Source organism: Charadrius vociferus, unplaced genomic scaffold, assembly GCF_000708025.1.
Source record: "Charadrius vociferus isolate BGI_N301 unplaced genomic scaffold, ASM70802v2 scaffold422, whole genome shotgun sequence".
Lineage (NCBI taxonomy): Eukaryota > Metazoa > Chordata > Aves > Charadriiformes > Charadriidae > Charadrius > Charadrius vociferus.
Genome location: NW_009647080.1, coordinates 845,236 through 871,257, shown reverse-complemented (window position 1 = coordinate 871,257; position 26,022 = coordinate 845,236). Strand labels below are relative to the sequence as shown.

At 38.3% G+C, this 26,022-nt stretch overlaps 1 protein-coding gene across 2 annotated transcripts; it reads right to left on the bottom strand.

Annotated features, from left to right (window-relative positions):
- Positions 1-322: 322 nt before the first annotated feature.
- Positions 323-23,421, bottom strand: KDM1B (lysine (K)-specific demethylase 1B). 2 transcript variants are annotated; one of them, XM_009895803.1, is made up of 20 exons: positions 23,332-23,421; positions 22,391-22,515; positions 20,445-20,534; positions 19,550-19,661; positions 18,704-18,820; positions 17,275-17,313; positions 15,965-16,169; positions 14,649-14,833; positions 13,606-13,782; positions 12,600-12,674; positions 11,645-11,782; positions 9,960-10,131; positions 8,794-8,921; positions 7,214-7,345; positions 6,742-6,816; positions 5,731-5,847; positions 4,739-4,864; positions 3,111-3,233; positions 985-1,137; positions 323-406 (listed from the first exon to the last, which is right to left on the bottom strand). In XM_009895803.1, exons 1-20 carry the CDS (start codon positions 23,419-23,421, stop codon positions 323-325), a joined length of 2,463 nt encoding a protein of 820 aa, XP_009894105.1. The 2 variants fall into 2 exon arrangements, with proteins under 2 accessions (XP_009894105.1, XP_009894106.1); XM_009895804.1 differs by lacking the exons at positions 8,794-8,921; positions 9,960-10,131; positions 14,649-14,833; positions 15,965-16,169.
- Between the last annotated feature and the right edge of the window lie 2,601 nt (positions 23,422-26,022).

Genomic DNA, 26,022 nt, shown 5'->3' with positions numbered 1-26,022 from the left:
TCTCAACAGAAGTTTCATTAGTTAAGCTGTGGCCAGGGACTCCAATGTCACTCTTGCTAGTAATACCTTAGCTGGAAAAAAAGCCCCAACAATATGTATCACAAGGGCTTAAAAAAAGGGGAGAGGAGGGGAAGGGAGGGGAGGGGAGGGGAGGGGAAGGGAGGGAGTGAGAAAGAGGGAAAAGGAAGCTGAAGATTTTATCTTCAGGTACCATATACTATTTAAGTACCACTTAGGGAAAGGCAGCAAATAAGAAACTTGAAGATAGTTTTATCCACAGAAAACAGTTAAAAATATATCTATAAACACAAATTTTCAGTACTTAATATGCTGCTATTTTGCTTGCTTCTCGAACCCCACTCAAGTAAGCTCCTGTAACGGTCTGAGGAAAGTGCCTATTTGTGGCCTGTATGTTAAAAAAAAAAAAAAAGAGTTAATTGTTTTTAAAACTATTAGAACAGATAGAATTTCAGTTTATAAGATCAGTTTTGTTTTCCTTAAGCATATACCAACATTTTTGAAAGCCATGGAAATATTTAAGATTTTTAGTAACTTCAACACACGCAAGCAAGTCAGCTAGAAAAATTAGTACTCTTTTGCAATCTGCACTTTAGTGGGGCAGGTAAGTTCTGTTGCAGTATAGAATGCACCTATACTATCAGCAACGTGCGTTTGTTATGTTACCCACAATGGGGTAACAGAAAGATAATCTGACTAAAAACACAAGTGGATCATATAGTCTTGTCCTGTTCTGCACTTATTGGTTACGCAGTTCACTCCTGACCTGAAATATCTGGCAGGCTTTCCATGCCCAATAATAATATGAATAAAGAGGGTTCTTTGTCAAATACAAGAAATGTTAGCATATCTGTGTAACAGAAGATTTATGCACTACTTCTAGATTAATGGTGTTGGTTGGCAAGACGATCTTTCATAAGAAATAGTTCCCCAATAACAGTAATCAACAGTAACAAAAACACTTACCTCACCAGCGAAAAAAATTTTTCCTTGTATGTCTTCAGCTATAATGTCATAAGCTTCACCACTGCCCCCTGTTTTTACAAAACTATACGCCATCTGGAGCCAAGGGTCTTTGCTCCATTGAGTAACAAAAAACTTCACTGGGTCAGGAACCTCCTGCATAATCAAACTAAAAGTTATGCACTGCAAAGAAAACCTCATATTTGCATAGGTTTTTTTCTCATGAACAGTTTCTTGTAATCTTCAGAGTATGTAGTATTATTATGATACAGATGAGATCACATTCCAGAATTGAATTTGAATTTTCTTTATTATACTACTAACTGCAAAGATAATTTTGTTTGCTAGGCTTTCTTGATGTCTGAAACATCACAGTTGCACTCTTTTGAGTGAAATAAATCTGGATAGTGTAGTTCTAGTTATATTACACATGAGGGAAGGAAAATTCTCAAAATACATACATACATACTCTTGCAAACAGATAAAATACCATTATCAACATCATTCAACATGTTTGTATGTATAATGTAAGAAATTTACACCTTGGTAAGGCATGATGCTTTGCTACTTCTAGCTTGTTAAATCTCAAAATGTAATCTTCATCTTGGAGATAATTTTATTCCAATGAAGAAAATAAGATTACTTATCTAAAATCAGAAAATGAGCTGGCTTGAAAACTAGGTTCAGGGAGAAAACAAAAACCAGAAATTCAGAGTGTCTGTAGCTAAGCCATGACAGTAATACTATGTATTCTTTGTCACATTGCAGCATGCAAATCCCATGCAATTCTACCAAAAAGAGCCTGGGTAACAACTGTATGAAGGCTTAATCAACTTCAGCTGTGTCTTATCTTTGAGGAACTTGTGGCAAGAAAACAGAAGCAAACCCTGGTTGCCTCTTACACAACATCTGGTATCGACAAATATTGACTATACCATTCAGGTAGCACATGAGAGACTAAAGCTCAATCAATCAAGGCAATAGCTAGCCAAGTATGGCAAGTTTCACGGACGCCCCAGAAGTTCTGATATGCCCCTGGAAGCTGTCTTGTTGAAAAATCCTACTGCATTGTGGACAGATGGCTGAAACTCACAACTGCTATAAACCACGGAGACAGACATGAAAATCGCTCTTCTAGAATAGAGTGGCACCAAAGACCTGTTCAGTACCTCAACGTTCTCATGAGATCAAAATAGCAGGTATGTGGACTTAAATTGCACATGATTTGGGTAACTGTAAAGCCATTACCAAAAGTATGTTTTCTAGGAAAAGTCAGGCTTTCAGATGCCAAAGTTCTTCTAAGATCCTTAATCCAAATACCAGTAAAACTTGAGACATCACCTATGAACATTAATGCAACCTTCCTTGGGATCTAACTGCTCTAAGTAATTTAACTAAGACATTTCACTGTCTATAGAGTGGAATGCAAATAACATTGCTAAGTGATAGTCTTCTGCTTGCCCCCGATTTCTCTCATTTTCCTATTAGTTTTCACCAGGATGATGAGCTGGGGGAAGAAAAAAAGGTAGAAATTTGTATCCAAGATATTTATTTTTTTTTTTTACAGTCAGGATGTAGGGCCCTTGATAGATCATTTTGCCTGTGCCTCCATCCCAAGACAGCTCAGGAAGGGTTCTCTCTTATTAGAAGAGTAAGGCGTTCATTTGTTTGTGGGTGGGGGTGGTGATGTCATTTCAGTTGCTTTTTACATGGAAGGAGGGGGAATGACAATCAAATTCATCTAGCTTAAAGCTTTTATGAGGTATTGTAAGTGGTGATGATGGGGAAAAAAAAAAAAAAAAGCTTGGAAAAAGTGACAGCTATGAAGTGTATTTGCATTACCTGCCTAAAGCCTAATGTTCCTTTCTAAAAGTACCTTAAAGGATGATAGTTCATTTCTGTTATTCATTACCATTTTCCTTCAGACAGATCTAAGATAATTCAATTCACATTCTTCCCTCTGAAGAACAAACATGTTTTCTCAAAGGAAGCATATTTCCTCAAACTGACACAAAAAGAAATAGTTTAAACCGTCAAAGGTTTTCCTATACATTATGAAGTAATATAATCAAAAGCTTTACCTCTGTTGGCAAGTTAATTCATCTCCTAAGAAAAGAAGCTTCTCTTACCTGCTCCTTAAACAGCTCTCGAAGTACAGTCATACACTGCTGCAGTACTTGTTTATCATCTAAATTCTTAATGGTTGTTACAGCATCTCCAGTGACCACTGACATTAAAATGCTTTGTTTTCCCTAAAAACAAGACATTAACATATGAAATAATTTTAAAATTATTAGGTTAAGTATTTCTTTAAGAGTCCCTTTTAATTGGTATTGACAAAGAGATTGTCAGCTGCAAAGCAACTTGCGTTCTGAAGGAAAGTAAGTTTGATTCCTTAGAATAAAGGGTGCACGTTCTACAGTATTTATGCTCAAATTACTAATATCCTCTGATGTGTTGTTCACCGTGCTGTGTTACGGTCAGCCCCTTTTATGACTTGCTGAGTTAACTGAAAACTTCCCATCTAACTATTTAAAGGCTACACCAAAAGACTTGACATTTCTAGTTTTTCTTTGTGACAGACCTCTTAAGTTCCAGTTCCATGCCAAAGTTCTACCTCAACTGTGGTCCAATTTCAAAAGGTGGTAACAAAGAGAATCTATTTCAATACTAGTTAGATATGTTTTGGATTAGGCCAATACTAAGTTCTTACCAGCAGATTTGGGCCCAAGAAATGAAAACTCAGTTCTACTGGTGTTTCCTTCCACTTCAAAAAAAAAAATCTGCTACCATGCACAAGCTTCAAAGATGAAGTGGTGACTATAGAATAGCACACAGGTTCTCAACTCCTTTAAAGAACTCTCCCTCTCTTGTTTATATAAGGCAATTCTTCTGTTACTAAACTTGATAGGTAGCAGAGAATAGCTATCAAGCAAATTAAGAATTGTATCTAGTGTCTCCAGACAGCACCAGCACGCTGAACCTCACCTAGAACGAGCTTAAAAGTACTGAAGAGAAAACTTCTTAAGGGAAGTCATAGTTACAGATACTGTAGTAACTGAGCACAGTCTTCACAGGATAGTTCCGCTTTGGAGTAAGCCATAAGCTTACAAAATTTCTGCCAAGTAGTAAGTATCAGTTGCTGTAAAAGCATGAATGTAAAAGCATTTATATTACAATATAAATCTGTAATGTGTCTGCTTGGAACTGGCAGGGAAGAGAAACATGATGTCAATGCACTGGTTTGAATTTGGTTTGAAATTCATGAGTTTGGGACTGACCTTACAGACCTCAGTTTCATACAAAACCTAGTGTTTGTCTTTTCTTCTGCCACTCCACATAGTTGTTCAGGTTAGCGCAAGTCATTAAGTATTAATAAGCCAGCATGAACTTTTGAACAGGATTTTTAGCTGATTTAAATAAGGGAACAGAAGTACTAAACTGGAAGTGACTAGTAGACTTTTTCCCATACTAGTACATCTACTGTCAGGTATTAGAGTCTTGTATTCAAGGTAGTTTGAGAACAAAAGCATTAACTTCCTTGTATATTACTTTGTATCCAAATGTAGGAAAACATTCCCATTTATTGCAACAAAGTATCAATCAGCTTTTTCTTGATAAATATACTCTTCCGCTTCTTTTAACAGTTGCGGGGGTGGGGGGAAGAATAAAACCTTCATTGTTCACTAATTATTGCGCCTAGTTTCCAAACTGAATTTCTGAAGGGCCAACAGAAAATACAGCTAGCATATGATACCTCTGGATCCATGTCATAGAAAACACTAAAGAGCCCACGTTGGCTGGAATTGGGTGGAACATGACCAAAAAAATCAGCTCCTTGAATTTTACTGTCCCAAAATCTGTAAGGAAACTGCAAGGCAATCTAGAGAGAGTGTGAGAGAGAAAGAGAATTAAAACGGTTCATACCACAAAACTCATAACTGGATATGCTATATGATGTTCTTCTAGTTCTTTTTCCCTTTTCCACTTCATTAGAGACACTCGGGTCTATAAGGGGGTCTCAACAGAGATCATATGGGCCTGTTCTCCAAGGGGGACAGGGAAGGGGGAAAAAAACCTGCTAGTCGCACAAACTGCAAATGCACAGACAGTATCAAATCACAATGGAATTCACTATGTAAAACGGTCAAGAAATTCAGCAAAATTTTTACAAACCTAACATAGAACTTAGTAATCCACATCCTGGGAGGGAGAGGGGGAGGTTCTGAATCTTGCCTTTAAATTTCAGCATTGTTATAATCCTGTTTCTGGCATTACTTCTTTTCCTGTTTTGTTCTAAGCACACACCCTACTAGGGATCTGTTTAGGAGAGTCTGTCTTTATCCACTGGGAAAGGGTAGGAGATTTTACACCGGTCAAATACACAGCTTTCAGTATTCTTCTGAAATATTTTATGTATTTATTAGGGTCAAAAAGACTTGGAATAAGCATATTATAAGAATTTTGAAAGATCTAAGATGATCACAAAAGCTTGCTCAAAATTAGGCACAAAACGTTTAAGCTGTGAAGTGATTCTGCAAACAATTTCTCTAAAAACCCCATTATATAGGGAAATCTAAGGAACAGAAATACATGTGATCCCCCATAGCATTTTGTTCTTTTGGACTACTGTGTACAAGTAAAACCAAATGCATAATAAATCCTGAGAAATATGCAGCAAAAGCAACAGGGACAAGGTAGCCAATGTTTCTATTAAAAGAAAATGAAATGTAATCTGAATTTACTTACTTTCTCAATGACTCCTGCTCCCAAACTATTAATGGCTTTAATTTTTTTTTCTGACAGTGGAGGATTAAACTGAATGGCATTTTTCTGAAGAAGGGCCAGTGGTACAGTCACTAATACCTGGAAGAAATAATTACAGTCACAAGAGTAGCAAAAGCTGAATACTGCACTTAAGCCTCACGGCATCCTCTTAACTATCTTGGATTATTCATGTAGGATGCAGCATAATACTCACCAGACATCTCTAAATTAGTGTCTGGTTTTACTCCCCATTAATGGGAAATGCATGCCTTACTTTTTGGTGAGAACAGATTCTGCTGTTTACTAGTTTGAAGTTGTAGTCTGTTAAATTACTTGTATCAGAGTGGCTAACTAATTTTAATACCTCCTGTAAATTATACTCAATGGCTCTCAGATTAACAAAACTATTTTTGAAAGGAGAGAATATAGTCATTATTTTGGTTTGGTTTTAATTCCTTCAAAGATCCCTTCTCTTTAAAAAATGCTTAGTAACACTGTTGATGTCAATCCAATCTTGATCAAGTGTATATATCATTTTAAAAATTACTAAAAGCTAGATTATGCAGCATGAAGCAGGTGGGGATATAGGGAATAAGGAAGACTGAGAAATAAGGGTTGTCAAGTCCTGCACACCAAAGGGAAAAAATTTAACAGGGCAGATTCACATGCTAAATGGGGTAAAGCTGAGCAGGGAATGCAACCAGAAAATACACTGTCACTTCAAAGACCAGATTAAAAACTTATTTGCTTCACAATTTTAGTACTGCCTTTATAGTGCTTAGTTCTTCAAATTAGCTAGTACTCATAACTCAAGTATGCTCAATGAAAAATAGGCTCTAGATAATTTTTGCTAGAATACGTGAGTTTTCATCTTTGAGTGGGTAGAAATTGGACTAAATAGTCGGGGGGGGGGCGTGACTAAAAGGACGTGTACTGTGGTCAATATTGTTTTTGTGTTCCCTAAAATCCTTAATCTTGAAGCATATTGGGTACCTTTTGTGTTGTCCACACTGTTCCATCTGCAGTAGTGATCTGCACTTCTTCACCAGAATAGTCAATACTCTGTACCTATTAATAGACAAATTGAAGATTATACTACAAAATCTACATATGCAATGCAAATTCAGACAAGAATAGCTAATATAGAACCAGTCTGCAAAGTACAAATTGAAGAACACAAATTTCCAGAGAAACACTGAAAGAGAAAAAACAGCCTCCATGGAAATGAAAAAGAAGAATCATCATGATTCTAACATGTATAAGTTCATCATATCATAATATTTAAGTACTGATAGTCCTCAAAGAGGACTTCCAGAAATGCTGGAATTGTCCTCTTTTTTTTTCTTCCAGACCAGTCAAAATAGTCACAGGCACAGATTTGCCTCATCCAAAAGAATACAAAGATATGATTAGGTGCTTCAAAGCAATCCAAGACAGGCACTGCATCAACATTTTCCAGACTCACTGGGAAATTCAGCCGGATGTCCAGCCCTTCTGCCAATTTATCGATCACAGTAGAATATCCCACAGTTAGAAGAGTGTGATCTCCAGCAAACTGGGCAAAAAATTCATTGTGGTCCCATGAGCGTGCAGATACCTGTGGACAGAATATAACTAGCTGTCTCTGCTGGTGACGTGACATGGGTCCTAGCAAAAGTCCCACAGTTTAGAAGAAGCCACCCTAATTCCCTTGACAACTGGAAAAAGAACACGTATCACCAAAATGTATGGCAATGCTGACAAAAGCAAACGGCTTATTTACCTAAGGCCACTCTACAACATATGAATTGATGGATTAAGACATGTCCTAATATGGGTCGGTTACAAGCAGTTCTGCTTGGTAAAGAAAACAAGGAAAGCAGTACAAAAATTCAGGTGGATTGCAGTGTATTTATTTCAGTTTTCTGTCTCTAGCAAAGAAATCAGATTTTCCAGCCTTAAGACTTCAAATAAAAATGGAAATATTTTATTTCCTAATATGAAGGGGAAAATAAGATTAAAAAAAAAAAACCTCAATGGAATTTTTCTGCCACTTTGAAGGTTCTTCCAGGATATCTTTCATTGACCTTCTCCCCCTAGCCCTGCAAACTCATAGTTAGTACAATAGTGATATTTGCACTAAGCAATCACCACTTAGCCGTGAAAAAGCTGAAGCAATTCTCCAACTGCTATTAAAATGCCAGTTTCTATCACTGCAGTTGCATTTACTTCATATTTTGATTTTAAAATTGAAGGTAAGATAGATGTTAACATCTTTCTTATTTCCCCTGGGTGCTCCTGAAGTGTGAAAGATTGACATATCAAAATATTTTCTGTTGACTGCCCTGCTATAGCATTGTCTTGCAGATTTTTGTTATGTTCTTATGCGCTTCTCAGTTCACATCAGATTTGTGCATCTGCACATATCAATCAGCTGTCCCACTACCATAGTACAATTGACCCTAAACATCTTTAACCCAAACAATGCGACTGAGTAAATAATGCACTGCAAACAACATCATACTTTGATATTTCCTGAATCTGCTTGCTAAAAACTGAAGTCACAAGGAAAGTCAAGTATCACATAGTCAACAGAATACCTAGGAGTGGTGAACTGGGGCCCACCGTCAGGGTGTTGGAACACTTCTGAAGTTAAATGCATTTATTCTCAAGATACCTAGCAAGGTAGAGAAATACCTCAGTTTTTAAACACAGAACTGAGAAGCAGAAGTCACACACAACATCTGAGGAAGAGTAACTCTCCTGTGAATCCTACCACCCAGCATCTCGGCAAAATGCCCTACTCCACTGCACCATCTACTCTCAAATTCTATGTTTAAAAGGATGTCGCTGGAAGCACATCATAAACTCCCATCAGATTGCCTAAGGCAGTGCTGGAGTCTGTCTCAGTGCTTTTAAAGAACAGGTTAAGGATGTAGGAAGAGTTTAGGGATAGCTGATTCTTCCTTTTGGGCCATGGGATGGATCAGATGACTTCTCAGTATTACTTCCAACCCTATTTTCTATGAAACTCCACCACTTCAGCACACAGCTGTAAAAACTCACCTGAGAGAGATTGCTGCCACAGGCATACTCCAAATTACTGAGATGGAACTGTAGTACTTTTTCTTCCAGCTCACTGAACTGGATACCAGACTCCTGAATAAAGGCTTTATAGATCTCTTGTATTTTTTCTGTGAAAGAACATGTTTAAGATAAGAATATATCGTCAATTGTCAGAAGTCCTAGTGCATTTCAATGTGCTGTTCTCTGGATCACAAGATTTTCAAGCTTATTGCTGATTTGCACTACGATGTTTTTCTTCTCATAGCAAAAACCACAAGATCTTTCTGGTGATAAAATACAACTTCATTGTTTAGTCATAGGTTTCCCTAGTAAAATCTTCTTCTTCAAAAAGGAAACATACGTAGTTTCAGGAAAAAAAAAAGTTAAAATGATTTCAAAGAGGAAAAAAACCAAAAAAACACTGTCCAACAGCACAGCTGGGCTAGCCAATTGAGACGGGAGAGAAATTAATTGTTTGGCTATCATCAATATACAGTTGAAGATATTTCAAGGAAAATACACTTTAAGATAAAGGAGAATGCTTGCAAATAAATCCTGCTTAATTTTTACAAAACCAAAAGACCTGAGAAATTTGATCCAGAGTTCACCGACGAACATAGGAGTTGCTAATTCTGTCTTACATTATCCACGCTGAAAAGATTCGGGAGGCAGACGTTTCTGAGCAAGTTTATTTTTTGTTGTTGAATGTGCTTGCATGCTATAAGTGTGGCGGGAGGCGTTACCAATGGAGATGAGACTGCTTGTGCCAGCAGATGCCTTTGATCAGGCTCTTTTTTAGACAGATTAGTCAAAAAGTATGGCTAGCTATGGCCTGCTTCAGCAAGAAGCAGGTCTTTTGAGCTGCTAGTGCCTCTAGCTATACTGAAAAAGCTACCTCATGAAAACAAGATAGTACATCAGAAGTCATCCAGTACTATAAAAGCCTTCAACTTAGGCTTTCTAAGAAGTTACAAGTGACACTTTGGTCTGTGGGTATACGATAGTCAGTCTCCCTTTGTCGCCCGCAGAGCCAGGTTATCACTGTTAGATTTAAGGTCAGATGTACAGCCATACACGTCTAAAAATATCCGATGTAAAAGCCAATTTAATATAAAACTCTATGAACACAGCGAACATCTTCACTTTGCATTACATCTCCCACTTACCACCAAGAGGAACATCTTGATGTTGGGTTTTATCTTTTCTCCACTCCGAGACGACATCTAGGATGGCATTGAAATGAAAGTCCATACGTTTATCAATAGTGGGATCTGTTATCCTTCCACCTTCCTGGATCAAGTCACATTTCTCCCCTAGTTTGTGCATTTTAATGCCAAGCTTAAGAAAAAGACATTTTATTGCTTTTTAAGTATGGAAAAACTACAGTGCCTAGCCTGCTCAAAGTTATTTAAAGTAAGGTGAATCCCTCAGATTTAAGTGATGCCACTTAAAAAATATCCATGACTTGAAGTAATTAGATTAACTCAAACTCTCATTCTACTAAAACTGGAATAACTAACAATCCTTCTATCCATTGATTGTCCACAAACTGATTATCCCCACTCTTCCATCCTTTTCTTTATAAGGGATTCCTAGAAACCTCATTTGCAACTTTCCTATCAGGCCAGGGGCTAGTATGGAGATGTTGGGTCTGGTAATCAAACACAATGAACCAATATCCTTCATTTCTACCTCATCTTATTCTCTAAGCCACCATTAAAATCAGCTCTTTTCTGCAACTTTCTGGTGCCTGATGCCCAAACAGTTCCCTGCATTCAGGAATTGACGGGATGTTGCATGCCAGTTACCACCAGATTCATTAACAAACAAGCAAAGAAAAAATTTATTTGGAATTAAACCTAGTATCTTGCCCTGCTTGTCCAACTTGGATCAAACACACAACAGAGCTAAATCAGAGCAGAGACGTTTTTATGTTCTACAGAGTCAGTCTAGAGAAAATAGCACAAATACAGCGCTAACTTCTTCCTGGGGCCTTGTTCCTTGGGGTGCACTCCAGTGTTTTTCACATATCCTTACATCTCTCTAGGCTCTTAGTCACCACTGCAGATGTCCCTTCAAGATACAGTTGTACTTTGAACGACAGATGACATCAAATGACCTCAAAGGGATAAGCACCCAAGGTGTATTCAGAAGTCATTGCTCCTCACTTCATAACTAAAGCATTATTTAAACAAAAAATAATAATTCTTCATACTATAGAGCACTAAACAATTAAAATAACATGGGCTGGATTTGCATGCCTCTCTGAACAAAATCCATACTCAAGTCCCACTTGGAGAAATTCAGCTTCCTGCCCAAAAGAACTCAAACCAAACCAACAAATTAAAAAAAAAAATATCAAACTGCAGTGTGTTTGCATCAGTAGTTGTTATAAATATTCATCTTAACTTGTGCAGAATTGAACAAGAAATATAGAAGCTGAGCAAAGGCAAGTCCGTCATAGAACTACGTATTACGACAACACAGCAATAGCCTTCCACTGTAAAGCCTTTCTCAGCTCTAAGGAAGTCTGTCAGGGACCTTTTACATTACTGTCTCCAGAGACGGGGGAAAAAAGTGGTTTCTTCTGGTTTTGAAGCTGGAGCCACTTGTGGGGGTTTTTTTGTGGTTTTTTTTTTTTGAGCATAATGTGCTCAAAATAATTCTACAGCCCCTCTCTGTCTCCAACTGTTATCAAAGCCATAATAGCAACATGGAGTTTACTTACAACACAGAAGGGTGTTTTAATCACGTCACGGAAAAGGACTCCCACCCTTACCCAGCCACCCAAATCTGGCTTTAACAACAGTTTTTCACTAGTGATAATGTATGACCACTGCAGGGAACCCACTTGCTCACACATTAGTGCCATTGGGTTGTTGACACATCCATTGACGATTTGTGCACCTCTTCCAACAGTGACTCCTTTGAATGTCTTATCATCCCACACTCGGCCACCAATTCTGTCTTTAGCTTCTAAGACAATGACCTATGACACAATACAGGTTAGTAAATGGCAAGATTTGATTATATTAAACGTATCTGTTCAACTCCAGAGCAAAGGGGGAAACAAAACACAAAAAATCCCAAGCAATCCGTCAGTGCTAACAATCTTAACACTTTATTTTCATTTGTGGTATAGTTCATTTATGCATTTAAATTGTCTTTTAAAGGTTACCCTTTAGGATATATACATATAAAATAACTGTTACTTTAAGAAACAACCCTAACAAAAATAAGCCTCCTTTTTCAAAAAGCTAAAGACCTATTCAGGAAACCTCAAAATTGGAGTTTAAGGCATGCTATAGGCTTTTAAACACAATGATCCAGGTGGAGTGTCCATTGGAGGAAGTCCCTACACCTTTTGCAGAAATTTATTCCTGGGATAGTCCAAGAAAACCCCATTCTCATGTATTTCCACCATTCATGCATATGTCCTTCAGCATCCACTACTTGTCACAGACAAACACAGGATACTGGACTAGATGGATGTCTGACTGACTATGTTCACCCTTACTTATATTATCTTTTTATTTTTAGAGAAAGTCTTTTTAGAGAAACTCCATCTCTCCAGAACAGTGAAAAGCAACAGTGTATATATATATGAAAATACATATAGTGTATTTTATATATTTTAAAAAGTCCTGTCAGTTGATATTTATATTTATTATACTTATATTTATTAATTAGGTTGCCCTATACATAAATATTTGTAACAAGAATGTAATATTTTTCATTTTGATGAAGAAAGCTGTCAAAGCAGAGGAAGTCTGATCTTTTAAGTAATATACTCTGAAGTTTCTTACCTTAATTCCAAAGTTGTGCAGTTGTCGGGCTGCTGCTAATCCTGCTGCACCAGCCCCAACAATAATGACAGATTTCTAAAAAATAATAAAAGATTTAAATAAATAAAAATAGTTAGAACTCAAATAGAAATTATCATTGCACACTTATTTTTCTTCTTGCTAAAGTTAAAAATACCTGTAGATTTCAGAAGTCTAGGCTTTTTTGTCCTCAGTAAAAGTAATCAGTGATAACTTTTAAAGATCATAGTGCATTTAATATAGAGAAAAGATCAACCGTAGCTTTGATAATATGTACAGTTTTAAGGACTTTACAAGCCGATGTCTCAACTTCTTTTAACAGAAACAGCTGAAGGTATCAGTCAAGTAACAAAATCTAACTGAAGTTATCAGACAAGAGAAACACCTTGTAATGATTTCAATCACAGATTGGGTTGAACAGTAAAAACTATTTTATAAATTAAAAACATATACAAATACACTTTACAAACATAAATCAACTTAGAATTCCTAGGAGATATTCCATTACAGGATACATTAATTTGATACGTTTCTGTGTGCTGTCAAGCAAATTGCTAGTCATAAATATGTACCCTTTAATCATAATTCTTGCAAACCAATACAGAATAGGAGTTTCCTCAACTATGGAAGCAGAGGTGTATTACAAGATTAAGCCATGAGAAGAACCTGAGTGTACTGTATATATTTCTCACATAGTTCCCATCCATCTGAAAAGCTCATAGGAAGCTCCAATCTATAGGACTGAATTCCATCATTGTGGGAACAAACACTTTGCTGGGAAGAGTCTCATGGCTGTAATTTCCATAACCATCGAAGGCAGATAAGAACCATGTGAAAAATATGTGATGTGTTTGCTTTTAGATGTATTTTTTACATAAAAGGTTGGAATGACAGGTAGTAAGTAAAAAATCCAGAACAAAAAAAAAATATGACATGTACCATGTAGTTTCATAGCACTGATAATATAAGGATTATTATAGCAACTTACATTGTGGTATTCTTTAGGAAGAAGATACTGGTCAGGACTGACTGATAAAATCCCTGTATTAATTAGCCCTTTCCTTGTCATAAAATAAAGTATCCTCTCCATTTCCCGTACACACCGAATACGCACAAGTCCCCGAACAATGATGTGATGGATACATTTTTGAGGGGTAAGAGCCTCCTGCAAAGGGGAAACAAAGAATAGAAAGTTTTGATTTTCTAATATTAAATTTTTTTATGCATTTACATCATGTTTAAACTGTTAACCAGATGGTAAAAAATTAATCATGAATCAGGCTTCTGACAGCATTTTAAAAGCAAGTTTTGTGGCAGTTTCTTGCTAGCCAGCTTTACACAGTAAGGTAACAATTTATTAAGCTAGATTAACATGGAATAAAAGCAAATGAGTCTACAAGATACTCTCACAGACTCCATGGTGTGCTCCATTAGTACAGGAACAGTACTGAAATGCGTTCCTGATTGCAAAACGAATCTACCTGATGGCAATGCTCACAGTGACATTCCAGTAAAATCCATTCCAAGATGGCATTCCATTTAAAAAATAGATCAATATCCAAAACCTTCAGATAAATACAGACATCAGTATCTGAAAGCTTCAATACGTGAAATTCCAGCAATTCCATTGGAGGCAGCATCATAGAGTTAGCACAAGTAAAAAGACAATCACTTCCTTGTCCAACAGTCATATGGGAAAAAAAAAATAAAAACATAAAGCACCCACAAACACTGTTTAGAAATGTTCAAGCATCCCTTTAAAAGTTAATAGCTGGGCAGACTCAGTAGAGTTTTAATACTTTTAAAACGTTTGCATTTTACTGCAAAAGAAGTTCCCGGGCATTAAAACTCAAAACCAAAACATAACACCAAAAAACCAGCCAATCTTAGAATGGATTTTCAAAAGGATGGGAGCAATTTTTCTAGTGCGTAAGGAGCTGTCAAAGAAGAGAGTCCAATCCCTCTGCTCCCCATCCCCCAAAAAATAGCTCGTATTTGTAAACTGACAAGTTAACTATTAGCATCTCTTACCTTGCAGTTTGTGTACCACAGGGCCAAAATCAGGTTTCTCAAAGCCAAGTACATGGTAGGGTCTCGTGAATATTCTGGGAACTCATAGAGCTCATCCAGTTCCATGACATCTGGCCTCACACAAAGTGCTTTCCCACATTCATTGGGCTGGTAAAAAGGCTGGAAATACTTGTTCATGCCTGCAACTGAATAAAGACACACCAAGAACTAGTCATATTCCATCATATCTTCATTGTATATTTTTCCCTCTAAGACAATCCACTGACCTCAACACAGAAAAACAAGTAACGAAGCTTTCCAGCCTCTAGCCACCTTCAGAATGATTTAATGTATATTGCTGTCCCCTCTCCTGCCCTCTAGGCCGTGCAGTATCAATTATTGATCTACTACCTGATGGGTGCGTCTGTCAGAGCTTAAGTTTTGTCAGAGAAACAGTATGTGCCCTCGGATGCCACGACGAGTCCAGCAAGGAACAGGATCTAAACTCAAGTCTAAGGTCTAACATTGCTGTACAGGCTCATGCAGTCCTCTGAATCCCTTCCATCTTCAACTCCCAGTACTGCCCAGAGTAGGTAGTAACTAAAAGTAATCATCTTCCACATGCAGTATTGGTAGCTCTATGTAATGAAGCTTTCTGTTTATTAAGCAGATAAATATCTGTTGAATAGATAAGCAGACTTATTTTCAGCACCTAAGGAGAGCAAAGCCTGCTAAGAAAACACAGAAACTGAACTTTCCTCTAAGGACACTCTCTGAGCTAGTATTGAGGTTTATCAATAAGGATGAGTATGGGAATCCTGAATTACCTTTCTCCGTGCCTGACCTATTCTGCAGATCCACACTCCCAGGCTGTCAGTCTCAGAACTGCCATTAGCAAAAAATTCATCTAAACAGAATCCAAGTGCCTTAAGAAATCAAATCCTTTTCTCCAAAGGCCCAAAGATCCACAATATCAAACCGAGCAGAATCATGTTTTGTTTTGATAAATCTTCATTTCCTTAAGAATGCAAACAATCTTTAAGTACCCGCATGTTCATTTCCCATTTCTATACACAAACGACAGGCAGTGAACAAAAAGCCTATGCAGTCTGTGCTTACTCCCTAAAGAAATGCCATACGAAATGTATTACCTTTATCTTACAAACGAGAAAATTGCATCAAAGAAGTACAGAGGCAGTCACACAGAGAGTGTGTATTAGTGCTGAGAACAGAACCAGTAGTTCTGAACCAGGAGCATTATGTGCCTTATAAACTCACTTACAAGACAGAATTTATCACACCTATTTAAGCAACAGAGCCCTGCAGATGGCCCTTACCAGTCAAATTAGGCACGCTCTTTAAGTGCTCTAACTTCACAAGGTTGGATTCACCAGGTAACCGATTAGTGCTGGTACAGGATGGACTCATGCCCACGCAGTCTGGATAATATGCAGCTAGAAAGGGAGCTGCCACACTGTCTTTCAGCAAAGGAGGGAGTATGAGCATGGAGTACCACCAATGGTCTGAAACTTCAGCCACTCTCTGGCCAAGCGGAGAAGTGAAGGAAAGAGGGGAGAAGAGAACACGTCAGTACTTTGAAAACGTTGGAAAAGGAACCAATTCCCCCCCCTCCCTCCAATACTGAGACCAAAAAGCACGAGAAGTACCAATCTCAGAATTGCGAGTCATGAAGACATTTTCTCTCCCTCTTTCCCCTTCCTCAGCCTGACACAGAAAACCTGTAGCATTAATCTCTTCCTCAGAAGTGGAGCTGAAACTTCACAAACTCCACAGCCCCGTGGAAAGCAAACAGATGAGACGTGCCATGACAACACATCTATGCCTTATCAGGTCATTATCAGGCCATTTACGGTCGTTTATGCAACCAGAAATCTGAACTTAGAAAAGTCTACGCTAACTGATCAATTTAATTTAGATTCTGCTATCCCTGAAGACGTTCTAAAGCCCTAACTCTAAGGCTAATGACTCAGCCTTGATTTACAAAAGGAACATGCATTAAGGAAACAAAAAACACAAAGCTTCTACGAGAATCAAAAGAAAGCTTGAACGTGTTTCCTGGGATAGATGTACTGCAGGTACACTTGCCAACATTGGCTTATTGAACATGAGATCATACTAAATCTGAACTACAGGGTTACATGATCATAAACCCACTGCAACACCAACGTACATCAAGTCTAATTTTGTATTTTGAGGGAGAGGAGAGAGAAAACATGTTCTGATGTTCTCTTGCAGTCTTCAAAAAGAGACTAGCTTTACTAAAGATAGAAACCACCTGAAAGACAGGGAAATTTTAGGATGGGGAATTGCATTTGAAACCTGGCAACTGAATACCGTTTTGCCTGATCAAAAATGAGAATTAGGAGTAAACCTTGAATCTCAGGCCACAGCTCAAAGACACCACGAACCACCTGAAAGCTAACTGGCATGGCAAGGGAAAAGAGGAAAAAGATGAGACAGTAGAAGGCCCTAGGCTCTGTTGCAAATAGTGTCTGACAGTTTCCTGAGCAAAATGCATAAATACCGCCATAATTGGCCAAAGGACCAAGAAAAGGAAGGAAATATGCCGTGCTTTAAGACTGCTTTTATATTCAAGGACAAATGAGAAGGAACAGCTGTTACTCACCAAGTCCTCAGGCATGGAACACTGGTCTGAGCCCTCAGTCTGAAAGAAAAGGGAATGGTATCAGAGGTATTCTTAAATTGTACAACAAAAAGTAAATCTAAACCAACATAATTTGGCCATAGCATAGTTCTTTAAACTTAAAAACCAAACAAAAAATGTATTAGTTTTAGTCTTCTGTAGCAGAGATGACTATGTTAGTAAAAGTAAGTAATAGAGAAATGCACAGTTAAAAACACAACACACCATAAAGTCAAAACACCCCAGAAAATGTTTCTCATTTGTTAAATTAAATAGTTTCTACTGATCAGGCATTAAGATATACATTTTATTCCATGAAATATAGTGGAACACTGAAACAAACAAGTGGGGGGAGAAGGGGGAGGAATTTTATAGAAAAATTCTGGAAAGATTCCACATTTTCCAGAGACTCTTCCAGTCTAGACTATAAAAAAAGTTTCTCATTTATTTTCATAGAATCACAGAATCCTCAGAGTTGGAAGGGACCTCTAGAGATCATCTAGTCCAACTCCCCTGCTGAAGCAGGATTGCCCAGAGCACATTACTCAGGACTGCATCCAGGCGGGTTTTGAAAATCTCCAGAGAAGGGGACTCCACAACCTCCCTGGGCAGCCTCTGCCAGTGCTCTGTCACCCAAACTGTAAAGAAGTTTTTCCGTGTGTTGGAATGGAACTTCCTGTGTTCCAACTTGTGCCCATTGCCCCTCGTCCTGTCACTGGGAACCACTGAAAAGAGTCTGGCTCCATCCTCCTTCAACCCACCCTTTAGATACTTGTATGCCATAATAAGGTCTCCCCTCGGCCTTCTCTTCTCCAGGCTGAAGAGTCCCAGCTCTCTCAGCCCTTTAAGAGGGTTTTTATCATAAAGTTTCAAGAAGAAATGCTGACCCTTCTGATTTTCATGTGGTCAGTATTTTCATGTTATGTTTTTTACTATATAGATTCTATGGCACTATAAGGACACTTTCAAATTTCAGGAGTTATCTTCATGCCAAAGCTGAAAGTTTTTATGTAAAGTCGCATGACAAACTTCCTAGCAATTAATAAAAGCCTATTAAGCTTTTCAAATGCTTTCCTCAATAATGAGGCATGGCCAAACAAAACCAAAACAAACATTTTGGTGTATGTCTGTTTTGTACGTGCTAATAATCTCTCCATAGTTTCAAAATGAAGGATTTTACAATTGACTATGCAGGGAATAGTATTCCAGATACTTCTCTCTTGACATTCCTACTTGGGAAACAAAAAGTCCAAACAGATGTAGACCTGTCACCGTGCAGCTCTCCAGACCATCAGGCGACTGTTTTGGCATTAGAAACATTAAGTAGCAAAGCAAGAAGCAATTAACATCTGCAAACGAGAAAAATCAACTTGTTGTTCATTTCAATATGAGCAAAACTCTTCTGCGTTACCTTGGTGGAATTGTTCAGTTTCATACCACATCTGTAGGTTTTTGCTATTTGTGGTGTCAGCTGGATTTCCTTTGTCAGCTGACGCCATTTACCACAGTCTGGCTTTGTGCACTGCACCTACAAGTCAAAAAACAAACATGTTTTTACTTGTTGGTGTCTGATTACAGATAAGATTAACGAAGCATAAATAACCAATTAGAAAGCAGAGAGATGTGAGGAAGTTGTCAAATATAATTGTTAAATTCGTTCTCATGTAAGCCTCAGGTCACAAGTAGGACAGCTGGTATACAGAAACCTTGTGCCCATCTCCTGTAAGGCTGAATTTCTCCACAGAACCTAATTCCAAAATTAATTCAACACCCAGTTACTATGGTCTTCAGTGGGTTTTGCAAGCATTAGTGCAAAAACACATGGTTCACCACTTCAAAAACAACAACCAAAAAAAACCCCACACCACCAACAACAAACTTCCATCCATTCCAGTCTCTCTTCTTCTGCTCTCTTTACCAGGGAAATACAAAATCTGTTTTGGAAGTCTTTCACACGCGTACTTTCTTATTGCTGGCACACTTCCTTTTCCCCACCAAGTCTTATTCTATCTCAACATCTTAGCAGCTACTTCACTGAAAAGCAACAGAAGGTTCCTCTTTGTGGGGTGTGGAGAAGGTCTCCAGCAATCAAGGAGCTGATCAGAATTACTATCTTGAGCTTTTCCACAGTCTTCTAATACTGGAAAAACCCTGCGAAAACTCAGCTAACCTGCTGCTTGAACATACAATATCAGAAACTCACATCAGAACATCGCATTGAAATATATCCTATTAAATAAATCACCCTCCATCTTACCCAGTAAGGAAGCTGTTGATCAGCCATGAATGCTTTTGGACTGGGCTCACTTTTACCATTACTTGTCCAAATCCTTTTCCAGGCAGTATATTTCTCATAACCATCTTTATGGCTATGAAGAAAGAGAAAAGAAAATGGCAAGCGGTTAGAAAATTTAATATCTAGTTCATTTCAAGCAACGGCACTTAGTCTAAAATTAAGCATTTTTTATAAGGACAGAGAAAGAAGGCTGTAGAGAGTCTTATATTTTTCCTATTAAAAAAAAAGAGAAAGTCTTAGTTCTTACAATAGCAATAAATTGCATCCTGACCACTATGTTCTCATGATCACGAGCACACTTCCCGATATCTAAGGTCTGGACTGAGTCACAGGTACTGCTGAGCATATAAGCACCCAAAGGTCTTAGCAGAGCTGGACTCAACTCCCACTCAAATGGGAAGGAGCTTGGAGCCGAAAGCACTCTGTGAGCTTGACTAGTCTTCACGGTCACTGAACCGCAAGCATTAAATCTGCTCACTGATCTGATGTTACAGAGAGGCAAGACCTCCTGGCCTCACATTGTAAAGTGAATTTGCTTTATAAAGGAAAATACATTTACTTAAAACTGTTCTCATAATTTAAAATTCTCTGATGGTGTTTTAAAAAAAGGAGAAAAGCTTCAAAATAACCACACACAAACCAGCCTGCCTAAAGTAACCGGTTTTGTTCACGCTGCTGTGTTTTAAGTTGACGATTAGGCCATAAAACACCTGCAGTTTTAGTATCAGTCTCTAAGCCTAGCTTTGAATAAAGCAAGCACAGAGGACAGGTCCTTTGCACATGATGTTTCAACAGTTGTAATGTCTGCTAAATTTTAATAAGCATGAAAAGGCCTGACCTTAATTGGCAAATTTACCTTCGGTAATAGTGGTCAAAACATTCGTTGCAGAAGTGTTCCCCACAGGAAAGATGATACCATCTAGACGTATACCCATTTTTAGCACATCTGTAATGCAGGAGACATAGAAATAGTTTTATGATACATTTAGAAAAGAATCTATTGACAGTAGCACATTCTAGACTGTGAACAAAATATTCAGGACAAGCCAGGGCTTTATGTGACATTCACGAAGGCTGACTTGCACAAGGCTCTACAGTCATACAAATAACAATAAGATCCTTTCAATTGTCTTAAACATTTCCAGTTTCCAAACTAAGCAACACCAGATGCAAAGGAGGCAAAACGTACACAATGTGCAGTTTTATAGTTGGTCTGGCTTCCAGCTACCTCCCGCTAACAATGGTCAACTGAGCCTGTCTTTAGTACCCTTAAAGCAGACGTTTCCTGAACATTAAATACATTTGATCTTACAATATGAGCTGTGACACACTAAGCATTTTGCAAATGTATACGAAGGCAAAGTCCCTCTCCAAAGGCACTTACAGTTCCTTTACTTTGTTCCATTTTTTTCTGATATTAGTGCAGGGGTGGGAAGGATCATTTCAATTAGTAATTTTCTTGTATGCGTGATCAGTTGATTCATAAATCATTACAACAACCCATCTCCAGAACAACCAACAAAACTGTAAAGGCAAATCTGAACGCAAAACAGATGTTGCCTATTTCTTTCACGTGACTTGAGTTGACTGCGATTTTAACCCAATGGGAGAAAACCCTGAGGAAGCAGTTACACATTCTGGCCATTTATTCTTTATTACTCTCAGAAAGAAATATCCATTAGCAAAGATTATATTCTTCAGACAAAGCAATCGCTCTTCACTTATAAAACTCTCGTTAAACTCAATGAATCAGTTCAAAATAAATACATGAGGTAAAAAGCACAAGGTAAAAAGCAGTGACTTAAACTACTAACCGAAATCGCTAGCCATGAAATGATCTCATCGCAAATAAATAACGTTGAAACTATGTTCTTGGGGAGGTGGGGGGTGGAAATCAAAATATTAAAATAACAATTCAAAAAGATGACTAAGCAGTATCTATTGTTTCCTTAATAAAAAACATAGTATCACCAATGCTGATCTCTCGGGTGCTCGTTTCCCCTACAAGTCTCTTAGGCCACTGCCAAAACACTTGGCTTTCCTATGACAACATCCAGAAAACATTGACCTCCTGCCACCAAAGAAAAATCCACGTAGGTAATGAAATGAAGCACAGAATTATTTTATATCATTGGAAAATAAATAAAACAAGGAAAGTTTGTCTCAATTAACCAGGGAGGGAGGAATGCTATATAATTACAGTCTGCCTGCTGCATAATGAGTTCTAACGTGTTGCTTATTACAGATCCCTCTTGCCAGTATCATGCGTTCAGTCCCTCCAGGGTCAGAATGCAAAAGTACATGTGCAAGTACACAGAGAGCCACAAACAACTCGAGAACAAAGAGTTGAAATAAGTACGACTGTCTCCCAAGACCTAAAATCTCAAGGTCAGAATCTCACCTCGGACTGCAAAGCATTCCAACGGAAGAGTGATAAAGACTTTCTGCAGTAAATAACGGTTTCATTTTCCATCTTGAAAGCAAGTTTAGCTTCCTCAGATTACACTAATATGCTCTCAGTTTCACAGAAGCAAGAAGTGTTCCAGAAGACACCATTAATAACATAAATAAGCATATTCTAAAGATATTCTATATCTGAATTAGCAACTTGCACTGTAGAAAGTTATCCACAACAGGAACAACTTGTGACACTTTCCTGGCATCTTAAGACTTACATTAGTACCTTTCGATTCTCCCTCTATGTTTAGAAAGGAAGGGTTTTACCAGAATATAATTACGATCGTAAACTTCAGCTGCAAGTTTAGGAAAGTCCACGGAAAATGCAAATAAAAAGAAACAAACCTTTCAGCTGCACTGGCAAAGCAAACAGGACATGTTGCAGTGCATCCAGCTTTTTCACACTTCCTGTATTTCTTCTCTGATGCTTCATCATCATCATCTGCTGCTTCAGCCGCTTTCTTCTTTACCTAACAAAGAATAGCTGAAAACTGACCAGAAATGGCACAAATGCATCTTCTACAAAATGGCATTCAGACAGTTTTGCAGCTTGTGGGTAGCATCAAATGGCTAAAATGGTAGTAATGAAAATTTTTGTATCCATTGTAAAATAGCTGCAGCATGAAACAGCTGTCAAAGTAGGTCATTTTTTCTACAAAAAAACCCCCACCAAACAGTAAGACTGGAAATATCATTTAAAACTAAAAATGTCTTGCTTTAGTATAATTGATGCCACTGAAGAAATTAGAAGCAAAGCTTCCAATGTAAAACATATTTTAAGCTCCATCACATGCTAATGAGTCAAGCCTCATGCATTCATTCTGTTTCTCCTTCAGAAAATTAAAATCTCTTCTTCACGTACTTATTGATATTAATTAGTGGCAACCTTATCCATGCCTCAAATAGATTAGGGTAGGCTTGGGGCTTTTTTTGGACTCCAGATACAAAGCTGTATTCCAAATGTCTCTTCTGTGCCTCAAAGGTGCTGTGTATTCTGTTGTTTTAGGCCTCTGTCTGGATGGGCAGACAGCTTGGGCTGGCTTTACAGAAATCTGTGGTTGTATTTTTAACACTTTAAGTATTTACAGGTTATATCGAGAATTTGTATTTTCTGAATATTGTTCACAAATGAGACGCTTGCCTACTTATTCACAGAATTAACCAATTTTCCCTCTCTCTGGATAAGTCCAGTTATCCACAATGAAGCCCACTTTCTTTATAACTGTCAACAGAAAATAAAAAATATCAGAGTATGAACCCATGTGTTTTTAAATTATTATAAATACCTGTCTTCCAGAACTCCTCAGAGGAAGGTTGTCTGGAGACTGGTCTGAAGAACATGCCTTTTTTTTCGTTCGTACCCTTCCAGTTGACATTGTATTATTAGATCTGCAAAAAAAAGGTAGGCAGTAGTTAAGAAAAAAAAATAAATTGCTTGACTTTGCAGCACTGTCTAATCACCTGGGCAGTACAACCACCCATAATACTGCTTTTGTCAGAGCTACCTAGGTAAGAGTCTGTTTAGCTTGACTATTAATTCAGGAGGAAAATGAGAATGAGGCATTATGGGAAAGGAACGATACTACTATTTTAAACTAAATTCGGAGTTAAGATTAGATCCTTGAGTACATCTTGACAGGCTGTTCCTGATCAGCATACCCTGGATTTCTATAATCTGATTTGCATTACGTGAAGACCTGGACTGGAATTTGGGTTGGCAAAGTGAAGAGACATCAGCTCATAATGCAGGCATTGAAATACCACTCTGAGAAACGCTCGTCCTGCTAACTACTGATTTATTGGTAGCAAGAGATTTGCACTGTAAAGCACTTTTCCAAACAGCGTACCGAAGAGCTGTTTAATACCAGGTGAACAACCAGTTCCAAGACCTGCACACCCTCCTATGAAAGTACATTGGAATTTAAAGTCTAAACTGCAGTTGCATTGCAATTATAGGTGAATGGAATATTACAAACTTTGTTATTAAGCATACTATAGGAGCAAAGGTTTACGCCACAAGAGAGCTCTATAGCTGTCTCTGACTACATCAGTGGGAACACAGAAAAGACCACAGTTTATCATGTAAGCTGGAAAGCACAGAGTGTGAGAAAGCATGCCACAGAAATATGAAAGCATATTTAAAATAGTATTATCAAAGGAATTCTTTTCACAGGGAGTAAAACACGAATAAATAGAGCCTAGAGGAAGAATTAAATCTAAATGTGCTCCACCACACACAGAAAGGAAGTGGAAATAAAACCCTTATACTACAGCACTGCATCATGAATGTTGTCTTGTTGCACTAGGGATCAGTTTGTAATTATATATTTCTTTAAATATATTTGAGACTTCTCAGTTCTCTCTGTTCCAGGCTGCATCTTCCTTGTTTAAGCTGACAGTGATGGACACGGCTGCAGTAGTTTTGTTCTGCTAAAAGTAAAGGTAACAGGAGGAGTGAATGGGCATTTTTACAAAGTTTCAAATGAAGCTGATGCAAATCAAGTAAATTGGTGCTTTATCCTCCTCTCAAGATAGAAGAAATGGATTTGGGAGGGGAAGGAAAATCACATGATGATATCCACCTACGTGAAAAATCAGTTCAGACAACCCAATACAAAAAAATAACTGTCTTTTTTGTATGCAACCCCCCCTCACCCCAGTTATAACTAGAGAGAGGAAAAAAAGAAGTAAGTCAATCTTTATTACCTAAAAAAAAAAAAAAAACATGACTCCACCATAACTTACCACTGTATGGGGGTGGATGAGGTTGGAGAGTAGAGAAAGAAAAAACAACCAGTTTCGTTTACATGAGATTTCCCTAAACTACTGTGTAACGCCCCAGGAAATGGTGGCTTTTTTTTTCCCCCCCCCCGGGAGCTTTCCTTCAGGATCAGTGGCACAACAATATCTCTTTCTGTCACCTTAGCTTCTGACGCGAGATAATCGTTCCTACGTGCTGCTGCCGCCTTTACAGTCGGAGGATGTGGACTACCTTAGCACCGAGCAAGGCGCCAGGCGGCTCATTTTGGTGACTACCAGGTGATCACAGCCTGCTGCCGCTGCCAGGCCCTTCATCCAAGAAGGTAAAAGGACACGCGGCTGTTCTATCTCGTATGCGGGGTTAGAAAAAGAAAAGGCGGCAGTTACCATTCACTAAGAAGGCTGGTAGAAATATTTAGGATTCAGAGAGGCCTCCCATTTCGAAAGGCAGAGGTCGGTCGTACAGAATCACAAACATATTTTTGCTGTAAGCACTACGGGAGGGGGAAGAGGGAGGTGGGGAGAAAGAGAAAGAGATCGGCTTATGCATAAAACTGCAAGCAAGGCCATTGCTTCCAGTTGGATGCCACTTTGTCCCCACTTCCCCTCCCAAAACAAACACCACTCCCCACTCCCCCAAACCCCACAAATTTTTAAAGAACAAGCAAACATCGCTTACTTTACTAAGCTTTACATGACTCTGCATCCTAGAAACCTCATCTTATTGGCTGAGAAAATAAGCCCTTTAAAAGGAGAGAGAGAGAGAGAGAGGTGCGTAATACGCTGTCACATTCTATAACATTTCATCCGTCGATAACGCGTGCGGCCTATATGGGAAAGCTTTGTGGGGTTTACCTGGACAGTTGACAGCAAGTTTGTCTTTGGGGGGAAAAAAAAAAAAATGAAATAAATAATAATAATAAAAAAAGAAACCAGCACACACACGCTGACAGAGAAGGAGGAAACAGAGAGCAGCCGGATAAAGAAGGGGAGATGGGACCTGGGGGGTGCGCACACACCTCCACAACTCAGCCCCAGCCGGCCGAGGCTGAGAGCCGCCCCCCCACACCCCCGGTCTCATCCGTCCCCGTCCCGTCCACCATGACGATTTTTTTTTTTCTGAAGATACTAATAAAAATATGATTTCTTGGTGGAAAAACTATTTTGTTGTGTGAAAAGTGTCACCCATAGAGGGGAATCAGGTGAGGCAAGATGTT